At 44.8% G+C, this 13457-nt stretch overlaps 1 protein-coding gene across 2 annotated transcripts in view; it reads left to right on the plus strand.

The window, feature by feature from the left end:
* The window catches only part of LOC140362933 (arf-GAP with SH3 domain, ANK repeat and PH domain-containing protein 2-like), a 126365-nt gene that overhangs the window by 99291 nt on the left and 13617 nt on the right, over positions 1 to 13457 (plus strand). For both annotated transcript variants that reach the window (XM_072452669.1, XM_072459470.1), the window contains 8 exons: positions 2381 to 2429; positions 2721 to 2890; positions 3902 to 4035; positions 4332 to 4426; positions 7702 to 7891; positions 7979 to 8064; positions 8141 to 8256; positions 8328 to 8395. In XM_072452669.1, coding sequence (XP_072308770.1) covers positions 2381 to 2429; positions 2721 to 2890; positions 3902 to 4035; positions 4332 to 4426; positions 7702 to 7891; positions 7979 to 8064; positions 8141 to 8256; positions 8328 to 8395 — 908 coding nt within the window. The remainder of the gene's footprint in view (positions 1 to 2380; positions 2430 to 2720; positions 2891 to 3901; positions 4036 to 4331; positions 4427 to 7701; positions 7892 to 7978; positions 8065 to 8140; positions 8257 to 8327; positions 8396 to 13457) is intronic.

The following is a 13457-nucleotide window of genomic DNA, read 5'->3' on the forward strand; positions in this document are numbered from 1 at the left end:
CTGCTTTAGTCCTGCTTTAGTCCTGCTTTAGTCCTGCTTTAGACCTGCTTTAGTCCTGCTTTAGTCCTGCTTTAGTCCTGCTTTAGTCCTGCTTTAGACCTGCTTTAGACCTGCTTTAGACCTGCTTTAGACCTGCTTTAGTCCTGCTTTAGTCCTGCTTTAGTCCTGCTTTAGACCTGCTTTAGTCCTGCTTTAGTCCTGCTTTAGTCCTGCTTTAGTCCTGCTATAGACCTGCTTTAGACCTGCTTTAGTCCTGGTTTAGTCCTGCTTTAGTCCTGCTTTAGACCTGCTTTAGACCTGCTTTAGACCTGCTTTAGTCCTGATTTAGTCCTGCTTTAGACCTGCTTTAGACCTGCTTTAGTCCTGCTTTAGTCCTGCTTTAGTCCTGGTTTAGTCCTGCTATAGACCTGCTTTAGACCTGCTTTAGTCCTGGTTTAGTCCTGCTTTAGTCCTGCTTTAGACCTGCTTTAGACCTGCTTTAGACCTGCTTTAGTCCTGATTTAGTCCTGCTTTAGACCTGCTTCAGACCTGCTTTATTCCTGCTTTAGACCTGCTTTAGACCTGCTTTAGTCCTGCTTTAGTCCTGCTTTAGTCCTGGTTTAGTCCTGCTTTAGTCCTGCTTTAGACCTGCTTTAGTCCTGCTTTAGACCTGCTTTAGTCCTGCTTTTGTCCTTCTTTAGTCCTGCTTTAGTCCTGCTTTAGACCTGCTTTAGACCTGCTTTAGTCCTGCTTTAGTCCTGCTTTAGACCTGCTTTAGTCCTTCTTTAGACCTGCTTTAGTCCTGCTTTAGTCCTGCTTTAGTCCTGCTTTAGTCCTGCTTTAGTCCTGCTTTAGACCTGCTTTAGACCTGCTTTAGTCCTGGTTTAGTCCTGCTTTAGTCCTGCTTTAGACCTGCTTTAGACCTGCTTTAGACCTGCTTTAGACCTGCTTTAGACCTGCTTTAGTCCTGCTTTAGTCCTGCTTTAGACCTGCTTTAGACCTGCTTTAGTCCTGCTTTAGTCCTGCTTTATTCCTGCTTTAGACCTGCTTTAGACCTGCTTTAGTCCTGCTTTAGACCTGCTTTAGACCTGCTTTAGTCCTGATTTAGTCCTGCTTTATTCCTGCTTTAGACCTGCTTTAGACCTGCTTTAGTCCTGCTTTAGTCCTGCTTTAGTCCTGGTTTAGTCCTGCTTTAGTCCTGCTTTAGACCTGCTTTAGTCCTGCTTTAGTCCTGCTTTAGTCCTGCTTTAGACCTGCTTTTGTCCTTCTTTAGTCCTGCTTTAGACCTGCTTTAGACCTGCTTTAGTCCTGCTTTAGTCCTGCTTTAGACCTGCTTTAGACCTGCTTTATTCCTGCTTTAGTCCTGCTTTAGACCTGCTTTAGACTTGCTTTAGACCCGCTTTAGACCTTCTTTAGTCCCGGTTTAGTCCTGCTTTAGTCCTGCTTTAGACCTGCTTTAGTCCTGCTTTAGACCTGCTTTAGACCTGCTTTAGTCCTGCTTTAGTCCTGCTTTAGACCTGCTTTAGTCCTGCTTTAGTCCTGCTTTAGTCCTGCTTTAGTCCTGCTTTAGACCTGCTTTAGTCCTGCTTTAGTCCTGCTTTAGTCCTGCTTTAGACCTGCTTTAGTCCTGCTTTAGTCCTGCTTTAGTCCTGCTTTAGACCTGCTTTAGTCCTGCTTTAGTCCTGGTTTAGTCCTGCTTTAGTCCTGCTTTAGTCCTGCTTTAGTCCTGCTTTAGACCTGCTTTAGACCTGCTTTAGTCCTGCTTTAGTCCTGGTTTAGTCCTGCTTTAGTCCTGCTTTAGTCCTGGTTTAGTCCTGCTTTAGTCCTGCTTTAGTCCTGCTTTAGACCTGCTTTAGTCCTGCTTTAGTCCTGGTTTAGTCCTGCTTTAGTCCTGCTTTAGTCCTGCTTTAGACCTGCTTTAGTCCTGCTTTAGACCTGCTTTAGTCCTGCTTTAGTCCTGCTTTAGTCCTGCTTTAGTCCTGCCTTAGACCTGCTTTAGTCCTGCTTTAGTCCTGGTTTAGTCCTGCTTTAGTCCTGCTTTAGTCCTGCTTTAGTCCTGCTTTAGACCTGCTTTAGACCTGCTTTAGTCCTGCTTTAGTCCTGGTTTAGTCCTGCTTTAGTCCTGCTTTAGTCCTGGTTTAGTCCTGCTTTAGTCCTGCTTTAGTCCTGCTTTAGTCCTGGTTTAGTCCTGCTTTAGTCCTGGTTTAGTCCTGCTTTAGTCCTGCTTTAGACCTGCTTTAGTCCTGCTTTAGACCTGCTTTAGTCCTGCTTTAGTCCTGCTTTAGTCCTGCTTTAGTCCTGCTTTAGTCCTGCTTTAGTCCTGCTTTAGTCCTGCTTTAGTCCTGCTTTAGTCCTGCTTTACAGTCTAAAGCTGATTCACAGCAGTTTTTTTGTTTTTCAGATGACAGAACTTATCATTTCCAGACGGAGGATGAGGCTGAGTGTCAGATGTGAGTCCTGGTTTAGTCCTGGTTTAGTCCTGGTTCAGACCTGGTTTAGACCTGGTTCAGACCTGGTTTAGTCCTGGTTTAGACCTGGTTCAGACCTGGTTCAGACCTGGTTCAGACCTGGTTTAGACCTGGTTCAGACCTGGTTTAGTCCTGGTTTAGTCCTGGTTCAGACCTGGTTTAGACCTGGTTTAGACCTGGTTCAGACCTGGTTTAGACCTGGTTCAGACCTGGTTCAGACCTGGTTCAGACCTGGTTTAGACCTGGTTCAGACCTGGTTCCTGGTCCCCTCAGATGGATCTCGGTGCTGCAGAACAGTAAAGAAGAAGCTCTGACTAAAGCGTTTAAAGGCGACGATCAGGACGACGAGGAGAACAACATCGTTCAGGAGCTGACGCGCGCCATCGTCTGCGAAGTGCGACGCATGAGCGGCAACGACAGCTGCTGCGACTGCGGAGCCTCAGGTGAGCGACTACGGAGAGCGACCGCAGTGAGCGACCGTGGAGAGTGACCGCGGAGCCTCAGGTGAGCGACTGCGGAGCCTCAGGTGAGCGACTGCGGAGCTTCAGGTGAGCGTCCGTGGAGAGCGACCGCGGAGCCTCAGGTGAGCGACTGCGGAGCTTCAGGTGAGCGACTGCGGAGAGCGACTGCAGTGAGCGACCGTGGAGAGTGACCGCGGAGCCTCAGGTGAGCGACTGCGGAGCTTCAGGTGAGCGACTGCGGAGAGCGACTGCAGTGAGCGACCGTGGAGAGTGACCGCGGAGCCTCAGGTGAGCGACTGCGGAGCCTCAGGTGAGCGACTGCGGAGCTTCAGGTGAGCGTCCGTGGAGAGCGACCGCGGAGCCTCAGGTGAGCGACTGCGGAGCTTCAGGTGAGCGACTGCGGAGAGCGACTGCAGTGAGCGACCGTGGAGAGTGACCGCGGAGCCTCAGGTGAGCGACTGCGGAGCCTCAGGTGAGCGTCCGTGGAGAGCGACCGCGGAGCCTCAGGTGAGCGACTGCGGAGCCTCAGGTGAGCGACCGCGGAGCCTCAGGTGAGCGACCGCTGCGGTCCTTACTTGAACAGGACATATGGTTAGGGTTAGGGTTCTTATGTGGGTCAGGGTTCTTATGTGGGTTAGGGTTCTTATGTGGGTCAGGGTTCTTATGTGGGTTAGGGTTCTTATGTGGGTCAGGGTTCTTATGTGGGTCAGGGTTCTTATGTGGGTTAGGGTTCTTATGTGGGTCAGGGTTCTTATGTGGGTTAGGGTTCTTATGTGGGTCAGGGTTCTTATGTGGGTTAGGGTTCTTATGTGGGTCAGGTTTCTTATGTGGGTCAGGGTTCTTATGTGGGTCAGGGTTCTTATATGGGTCAGGGTTCTTATGTGGGTCAGGGTTCTTATGTGGGTCAGGGTTCTTATGTGGGTCAGGGTTCTTATGTGGGTCAGGGTTCTTATGTGGGTCAGGGTTCTTATGTGGGGCCCTCTGTGTCCTCAGGCCCCTCGTGGCTCAGCACAAACCTGGGCGTGCTCATCTGCATCGAGTGCTCGGGGATCCACAGGGAGATGGGGGTCCACTTCTCCAGGATCCAGAGCCTGGACCTGGACTTACTCGGGACTTCAGAGCTTCTGGTGGGTCCAACCTTCAGCTCTCTGTTCTTCTGAGGTTCTGCTGTGGGTTCTTCTGAGGTTCTGCTTTGGGTTCTTCTGAGGTTCTGCTTTGGGTTCTTCTGAGGTTCTGCTGTGGGTTCTTCTGAGGTTCTGCTGTGGGTTCTTCTGAGGTTCTGCTGAGGTTCTGCTGTGGGTTCTTCTGAGGTTCTGCTGAGGTTCTGCTGTGGGTTCTTCTGAGGTTCTGCTGTGGGTTCTTCTGAGGTTCTGCTGTGGGTTCTTCTGAGGTTCTGCTGTGTGACCTCTCGTCCTTCTTCCAGTTGGCCAAAAACGTGGGAAACTCCAGCTTGAACGAGATCATGGAGGCGGAGCTGGAGGACCAGGACGTCAGCAAACCGGACGCTTCCAGCGACATGTCAGTTTGACCTTTCACCTTTTGTGTGTGTGTGAGAGACGAGGTGTTTGAGGAGCGCACGAAGCACCACGATCACCAGAACGGCAGTTTGAAGCGGGCTAAAAACAGTCATTGTATAACTCGATAATGTGAACTGGCTGAAGCCATTGCGAGTGTCTGCATTCTTGCGTAAAAGTACTACATGTGTGTAAAGGTACTACATGTGTGTAAAGGTACTACATGTGTGTAAAGGTACTACATGTGTGTAAAAGTACTACATGTGTGTAAAGGTACTACATGTGTGTAAAAGTACTACATGTGTGTAAAGGTACTACATGTGTGTAAAGGTACTACATGTGTGTAAAGGTACTACATGTGTGTAAAGGTACTACATGTGTGTAAAAGTACTACATGTGTGTAAAGGTACTACATGTGTGTAAAAGTACTACATGTGTGTAAAGGTACTACATGTGTGTAAAGGTACTACATGTGTGTAAAGGTACTACATGTGTGTAAAGGTACTACATGTGTGTAAAAGTACTACATGTGTGTAAAGGTACTACATGTGTGTAAAAGTACTACATGTGTGTAAAGGTACTACATGTGTGTAGTAAAGACTTTACTCTTGTTAGGCTCGAGCCATGGAATGGAATGTTCGTTCCATGGGATGCTGGAGTCCATTGTTCTTCCCCTGGGGGCGCGGCCCTGGGGGCGCGGCTCCGGGGCCGTGTGGATCCACACGCCAAGCTCCATTTTATTTGCGTTGGGGCCGAGCCGATGGCGTCTGTGTCCCATGTGTGACTTTTATCCATGTTCAGGGTCAAACATGCCCCAGTGTGAACGTGAAGAACGTGAAGAACGTGAAGAACGTGAAGAACGTGAAGAACGTGAAGAACGTGAAGAACGTGAAGAACGTGATGAACGTGAAGAACGTGATGAACGTGAAGAACGTGAAGAACGTGAAGAACGTGATGAACGTGAAGAACGTGATGAACGTGAAGAACGTGAAGAACGTGATGAACGTGAAGAACGTGATGAACGTGAAGAACGTGAAGAACGTGAAGAACGTGAAGAACGTGAAGAACGTGAAGAACGTGAAGAACGTGAAGAACGTGATGAACGTGAAGAACGTGAAGAACGTGATGAACGTGAAGAACGTGATGAACGTGAAGAACGTGAAGAACGTGAAGAACGTGAAGAACGTGAAGAACGTGATGAACGTGAAGAACGTGAAGAACGTGAAGAACGTGATGAACGTGAAGAACGTGAAGAACGTGAAGAACGTGATGAACGTGAAGAACGTGATGGACGTGATGAACGTGATGAACGTGAAGAACGTGAAGAACGTGAAGAACGTGAAGAACGTGATGAACGTGATGAACGTGAAGAACGTGAAGAACGTGAAGAACGTGAAGAACGTGATGAACGTGAAGAACGTGATGAACGTGATGAACGTGAAGAACGTGATGAACGTGAAGAACGTGAAGAACGTGATGAACGTGAAGAACGTGATGAACGTGATGAAGGTGAAGAACGTGAAGAACGTGAAGAACGTGAAGAACGTGAAGAACGTGAAGAACGTGATGAACGTGATGAACGTGATGAACGTGAAGAACGTGAAGAACGTGAAGAACGTGAAGAACGTGAAGAACGTGAAGAACGTGATGAACGTGAAGAACGTGAAGAACGTGATGAACGTGAAGACGTGATGAACGTGATGAACGTGAAGAACGTGATGAACGTGAAGAACGTGAAGAACGTGAAGAACGTGAAGAACGTGATGAACTTGAAGAACGTGAAGAACGTGATGAACGTGATGAACGTGATGAACTTGAAGAACGTGAAGAACGTGAAGAACGTGATGAACGTGATGAACGTGAAGAACGTGATGAACGTGAAGAACGTGAAGAACGTGAAGAACGTGAAGAACGTGATGAACGTGATGAACGTGAAGAACGTGATGAACGTGATGAACGTGAAGAACGTGAAGAACGTGATGAACGTGAAGAACGTGAAGAACGTGAAGAACGTGAAGAATAGAATAATATGAAGAATAAACCAGGGGAAGAACAATGGACTCCAGCATCCCATGGAACGAACATTCCATTCCATGGCTCGAGCCTAACAAGAATAAAGTCTTTACTACACACATGTAGTACCTTTACACACATGTAGTACTTTTACACACATGTAGTACCTTTACACACATGTAGTACCTTTACACACATGTAGTACTTTTACACACATGTAGTACCTTTACACAAGAGTATATGTGTATATATATATACATGTATGCGTGCACGGTGGCAAAGGCGGTTAGTGCTGTTGCCTCCCAAGAAGGAGATCATGGGTTCGATTCCCGGACCAGACCAACATCACATGATCTCTCGGGGTGGAGTCTGCATGTTCTCCCCGTGTTACTGTGGGTTTTCTCCGGGTTCTCTGGCTCCTCAGAGAACCGTCCAAACACATGCAAGTGTGAGTAAAAAATTGGTGACTCTCAAAATTGGCCCAAGTGAATGAATGTGAGAGTGAGTGACTGTCCAGGGTGTGTCCCGCCTAAGGCCCCAAGTCACTGGGACAGGCTCCAGTCACCCGCGACCCCGAAAGGGAACAAGCGGGAGAAAATGGATGGATGGATATATAGATATACATATATCTACCCGTGATGTCATGTTCTACTTGTGATGTCATAGTAGTTTCATTTTTTTTTCATTTTGAAAAAATAGACGTTTCGACTCTCATCCAAGAGTCATTGTCAATAAAAGAATTTAGATCGAGAACTCCGATATTAATACTGTTCTGTGGTAAGACCCGCCCATTGGGAGGAGCCTTCCTGAAGTAGAAAGAGTTGTTTGTTTCAACAGAAACTCCCCCTTGTATCTACCGAGCCTATTCAGAATCTTAATGGGCTATTAGAATCCTCTTTGTCTTTGTGAGACCCTGGCCCTGTCATCTTCTACCCGTGATGTCATGTTCTACTTGTGATGTCATGTTCTACTTGTGATGTCATGTTCTACCCGTGATGTCATGTTCTACTTGTGATGTGATGTCATGTTCTACCCGTGATGTCATGTTCTACTTGTGATGTCATGTTCTACTTGTGATGTGATGTCATGTTCTACCCGTGATGTCATGTTCTACTTGTGATGTGATGTCATGTTCTACCATCATGAGATGATGAAAGAACTTTAAAAACACAGAGGAGCAGTTCTGCCTGACCTCCTGATGATGTCACCAGGTGGAACAGACCATTCTTCAGATAGAACTCTTGAGTTCTTGTGTTTGCTCGGCAGGAACTCTCGGAAAGACTTCATCACGGCCAAATACGTGGAGCGGCGCTTCGTGCAGCGCTTCCACCCTGAGGCCAGCAGGAGGCAGCAGCAGCTCTACCACGCCGTCCGGACCCGGGACGTCCTCGGTCTCATCCAGGTCTACGCCGAGGGAGCGGACCTGCTGGAATCTGTCCCCCAGCCCAACGAGCACGTGAGTCCTGGACTCAGACTGAGACTGAGACTGAGACTGAGACTGAGACTGAGACTGGGACTGAACCAGGTCTACTCTCTCGTCCAGGAGCCTGGAGAAACAGTTCTTCATCTGGCCGTCCGAATGGTGGACAGAAACTCTCTACACATCGTAGACTTCCTCGCTCAGAACAGGTGAGAACTCAAGCCCGGTCCCGGTCCCAGTCCCAGTCCCGGTCCCGGTCCTGGCTCAGTCCTGGTCTTTTTTCAGTCCAAACCTGGACAGACAGACAGGGCGTGGCTCCACAGCTCTGCATTACTGTTGTTTGACGGACAACAGCGAATGTCTCAAGCTCCTGCTGCGAGGACGGGCATCTGTGGACATACGTGAGTACTGGTACTATTACTACTAATACTGCGACTGTGAGTTCTGCAGTGTAACTGAAGTATGTGTCCAGTGAACGATGCTGGAGAGACGCCTCTGGACCTGGCACGCCGCCTCAGACACACCCAGTGTGAAGAACTGGTAATACTACAGTGTACTACTGTGTAACACTGTGTAACAATGTGTAATACTGTGTACTACTGTGTAACACTGTGTACTCCTGTGTACTACTGTGTGCTACTGTGCACTACTGTGTACTACTTTATACTACTGTGTTACACTGTGTACTACTGTGCACTACTGTGTACTACTGTGTACTACTGTGTAACACTATGTACTACTGTGTAACACTGTGTACTACTGTGTAACACTGTGTACTACTGTGTACTACTGTGTAACACTGTGTAACACCGTGTACTACTGTGTAACACTGTACTACTGTGTACTACTACTCTGTAACACTGTGTACTACTGTGTACTACTGTGTAACACTGTGTACTACTGTGTAACACTGTACTACTGTGTACTACTACTCTGTAACACTGTGTACTACTGTGTACTACTGTGTAACACTGTGTAACAATGTGTAATACTGTGTACTACTGTGTAACACTGTGTACTACTGTCTAACACTGTGTACTACTGTGTACTACTCTGTAACACTGTGTACTACTCTGTACTACTGTGTTACACTGTGTACTACTGTGTAACACTGTGTACTACTGTGTACTACTTTGTAACACTGTGTACTACTCTATACTACTGTGTACTACTGTGTATTACTGTGTAACACTGTGTACTACTGTGTACTACCGTGTAACACTGTGTACTACTGTGTACTACTCTGTAACACTGTGTACTACTGTGTACTACTGTGTAACACTGTGTACTACTCTATACTACTGTGTACTACTGTGTAACACTGTGTACTACTGTGTAACACTGTGTACTACTTTGTAACACTATGTACTACTGTTTACTACTGTGTACTACTCTGTACTACTCTGTACTATTGTGTAACACTATGTACTACTGTTTACTACTGTGTACTACTCTGTACTACTCTGTACTATTGTGTAACACTGTGTACTCCTGTGTACTACTGTGTTACACTGTGTACTACTGTGTACTACTGTGTAACACTGTGTACTACTGTGTGCTACTGTGCACTACTGTGTACTACTCTGTACTACTGTGTTACACTGTGTACTACGGTGTAACACTGTGTACTCCTGTGTACTACTGTGTAACACTGTGTACTACTGTGTACTACTATGTACTACTGTGTTACACTGTGTACTACTGTGTACTACTGTGTAACACTGTGTACTACTGTGTGCTACTGTGCACTACTGTGTACTACTCTGTACTACTGTGTTACACTGTGTACTACTGTGTAACACTGTGTACTACTGTGTAACAATGTGTACTACTGTGTACTACTTTGTAACACTGTGTACTACTGTTTACTACTGTGTACTACTGTTTATTACTGTGTAACACTGTGTACTACTGTGTACTACTCTGTAACACTGTGTACTACTCTGTACTACTGTGTTACACTGTGTACTACTGTGTAACACTGTGTACTACTGTGTGCTACTGTGCACTACTGTGTACTACTTTGTACTACTGTGTTACACTGTGTATTACTGTGCACTACTGTGTACTACTGTGTAACACTATGTACTACTCTGTAACACTGTGTAACACTGTGTACTACTGTGTACTACTCTGTAACACTGTGTACTACTCTGTACTACTGTGTAACACTGTGTACTACTGTGTACTACTATGTACTACTGTGTTACACTGTGTACTACTGTGTACTACTGTGTAACACTGTGTACTACTGTGTGCTACTGTGCACTACTGTGTACTACTCTGTACTACTGTGTTACACTGTGTACTACTGTGTAACACTGTGTACTACTGTGTAACAATGTGTACTACTGTGTACTACTTTGTAACACTGTGTACTACTGTTTACTACTGTGTACTACTGTGTATTACTGTGTAACACTGTGTACTACTGTGTACTACTCTGTAACACTGTGTACTACTCTGTACTACTGTGTTACACTGTGTACTACTGTGTAACACTGTGTACTACTCTATACTACTGTGTACTACTGTGTAACACTGTGTACTACTGTGTGCTACTGTGCACTACTGTGTACTACTTTGTACTACTGTGTTACACTGTGTATTACTGTGCACTACTGTGTACTACTGTGTAACACTATGTACTACTCTGTAACACTGTGCAACACTGTGTACTACTGTGTACTACTTTGTAACACGGTGTACTACTGTTTACTACTGTGTACTGTGTATTACTGTGTAACACTGTGTACTACTTTGTACTACCGTGTGACACTGTGTACTACTGTGTAACACTGTGTAACACTGTGTACTACTGTGTAACACTGTGTGCTACTGTGTAACAATGTGTACCACTGTGTACTACTGTGTACTACTGGGTACTAATGGGTACTACTGTGTAACACTGTGCACTACTGTGTACTACTGTGTAACACTGTGTACTACTCTATACTACTGTGTTACACTGTGTACTACTGTGTAACACTGTGTACTACTGTGTTACAGTGTGTAACACTGTGTACTACTGTGTACTACTTTGTAACACTGTGTACTACTGTTTACTACTGTGTACTGTGTATTACTGTGTAACACTCTGTACTACTTTGTACTACTGTGTAACACTGTAACACTGTGTACTTCTGTGTAACACGGTGTGCTACTGTGTAACAATGTGTACTACTGTGTACTACTATGTAACACTGTTTACTACTGTGTACAACTGTGTAACAATGTGTACTACTGTGTAACACTGTGTACTACTGTGTACTACTATGTACTACTGTGTTACACTGTTCACTACTCTGTACTACTGTGTAACACTGTGTACCACTGTGTGCTACTGTGCACTACTGTGTACTACTTTTTACTACTGTGTTACACTGTGTACTACTGTGCACTACTGTGTACTACTGTATACTAATGTGTACTACTGTGTAACACTGTGTACTACTGTGTACTACTGTGTAAAAATGTGTACTATTGTGTAAAAATTTGTACTACTGTGTAACACTGTGTACTACTATTTAACAATGTGTACTACTGTGTTACACTGTGTACTACTGTGATTTACTGTGTAACACTGTGTACTACTGTTTAACAATGTGTACTACTATGTAACACTGTGTACTACACTAGTGTAACACTGTTTACTACTGTGTACTACTGTGTACTACTGTGTACTACTGTGTAACACTCTGTACTACTGTGTACTACTCTGTAACACTGTTTACTACTGTGTACTACTGTGTAACACTGTGTACTACTCTGTACTAGTGTGTTACACTGTGTACTACTGTGTAACACTGTACTACTGTGTACTACTGTTTACTACTGTGTACTACTGTGTACTACTGTGTAACACACTGTACTACTGTGTTACACTTTTTACTACTGTGTAACACTGTGTAACAAAGTTTACTACTGTGTACTACTGTGTAACAATGTTTACTACTGTGTACTACTGTGTAAAACTGTGAACTACTGTGTAAAACTGTGTACTACTGTGTACTACTGTGTAACACTGTAACACTGTGTACTACTGTGTAACAATGTGTACTACTGCGTACTACTGTGTAACACTGTGTAACAATGTGTACTACGGTGTAACACTGTGTACTACTGTGTAACACTCTGTACTACTGTGTACTACTGTGTACTACTGTGTACTACTGTGTACTACTGTGTAACACTGTGTACTACTGTGTAACACTGTGTACTACTGTGTGCTACTGTGTACTACTTTTTACTACTGTGTTACACTGTGTACTACTTTGTACTACTGGGTACTACTGTGTAACACTGTGTACTACTGTGTAACACTGCGTAACAAAGTTTACTACTGTGTACTACTGTGTAACAATGTTTACTAATGTGTAACACTGTGTACTACTGTGTAAAACTGTGTACTCCTGTGTACTACTCTGTAACACTGTACTACTGTGTAACACTGTTTAAGTATGTGTACTACGGTGTACTACTCTGTAACACTGTGTACTACTCTGTACTACTGTGTTACACTGTGTACTACTGTGTAACACTGTGTACTACTGTGTACTACTGTGTACTACTCTGTACTACTCTATACTACTCTGTACTACTGTGTAACACTGTGTACTGCTGTGTACTGCTGGTAACACTGTGTACTACTGTGTACTAACCCACTGTGTACTACTGTGTAACACTGTGTACTACTCTGTACTACTGTGTACTACTGTGTACTAATGTCTAACACTGTGTACTGCTGTGTACTGCTGGTAACACTGTGTACTACTGTGTACTAACCCACTGTGTACTACTGTGTAACACTGTGTACTACACCTTTACTACTGTGTACTACTGTGTACTAATGTGTAACACTGTGTACTACTGTGTACTACTGTGTAACACTGTACTACTGTGTAACACTGTGTACTACTGTGTAACACTGTGTACTACGCTGTACTACTGTGTTACACTGTGTAACACTGTGTACTACTGTGTACTACTCTGTAACACTGTGTACTACTGTGTAACACTGTGTACTACTCTGTACTACTGTGTTACACTGTGTACTACTGTGTAACACTGTGTACTACTGTGTACTACTGTTTAACACTGTATTCTACTGTGTACTACTGTGTAACACTGTGTACTACTGTGTACTACTGTGTACTACTGTGTACTACTGGGTACTACTGTGTAACAATGTGTACTACGGTGTAACACTGTGTACTACTGTGTAACACTCTGTACTACTGCGTACTACTGTGTAACACTGTGTACTACTCTGTGCTACTGTGCACTACTGTGTACTACTTTTTACTACTGTGTTACACTGTGTACTACTTTGTACTACTGGGTACTACTGTCTAACACTGTGTACTACTGTGTAACACTGTGTAACAAAGTTTACTACTGTGTACTACTGTGTAACAATGTTTACTACTGTGTACTACTGTGTAACAATGTTTACTACTGTGTAACACTGTGTACTACTGTGTAAAACTGTTTACTACTATGTAAAACTGTGCACTACTGTGTAACACTGTGTACTACTGTGTACTACTGTGTAACACTGTGTGCTACTGTGTAACAATGTGTACTACTGTGTACTACTGTG

This window comes from Eucyclogobius newberryi, unplaced genomic scaffold (assembly GCF_026437365.1).
Source record: "Eucyclogobius newberryi isolate DKJ021-1_F unplaced genomic scaffold, fEucNew1.0.hap1 SCAF_1, whole genome shotgun sequence".
Lineage (NCBI taxonomy): Eukaryota > Metazoa > Chordata > Actinopteri > Gobiiformes > Gobiidae > Eucyclogobius > Eucyclogobius newberryi.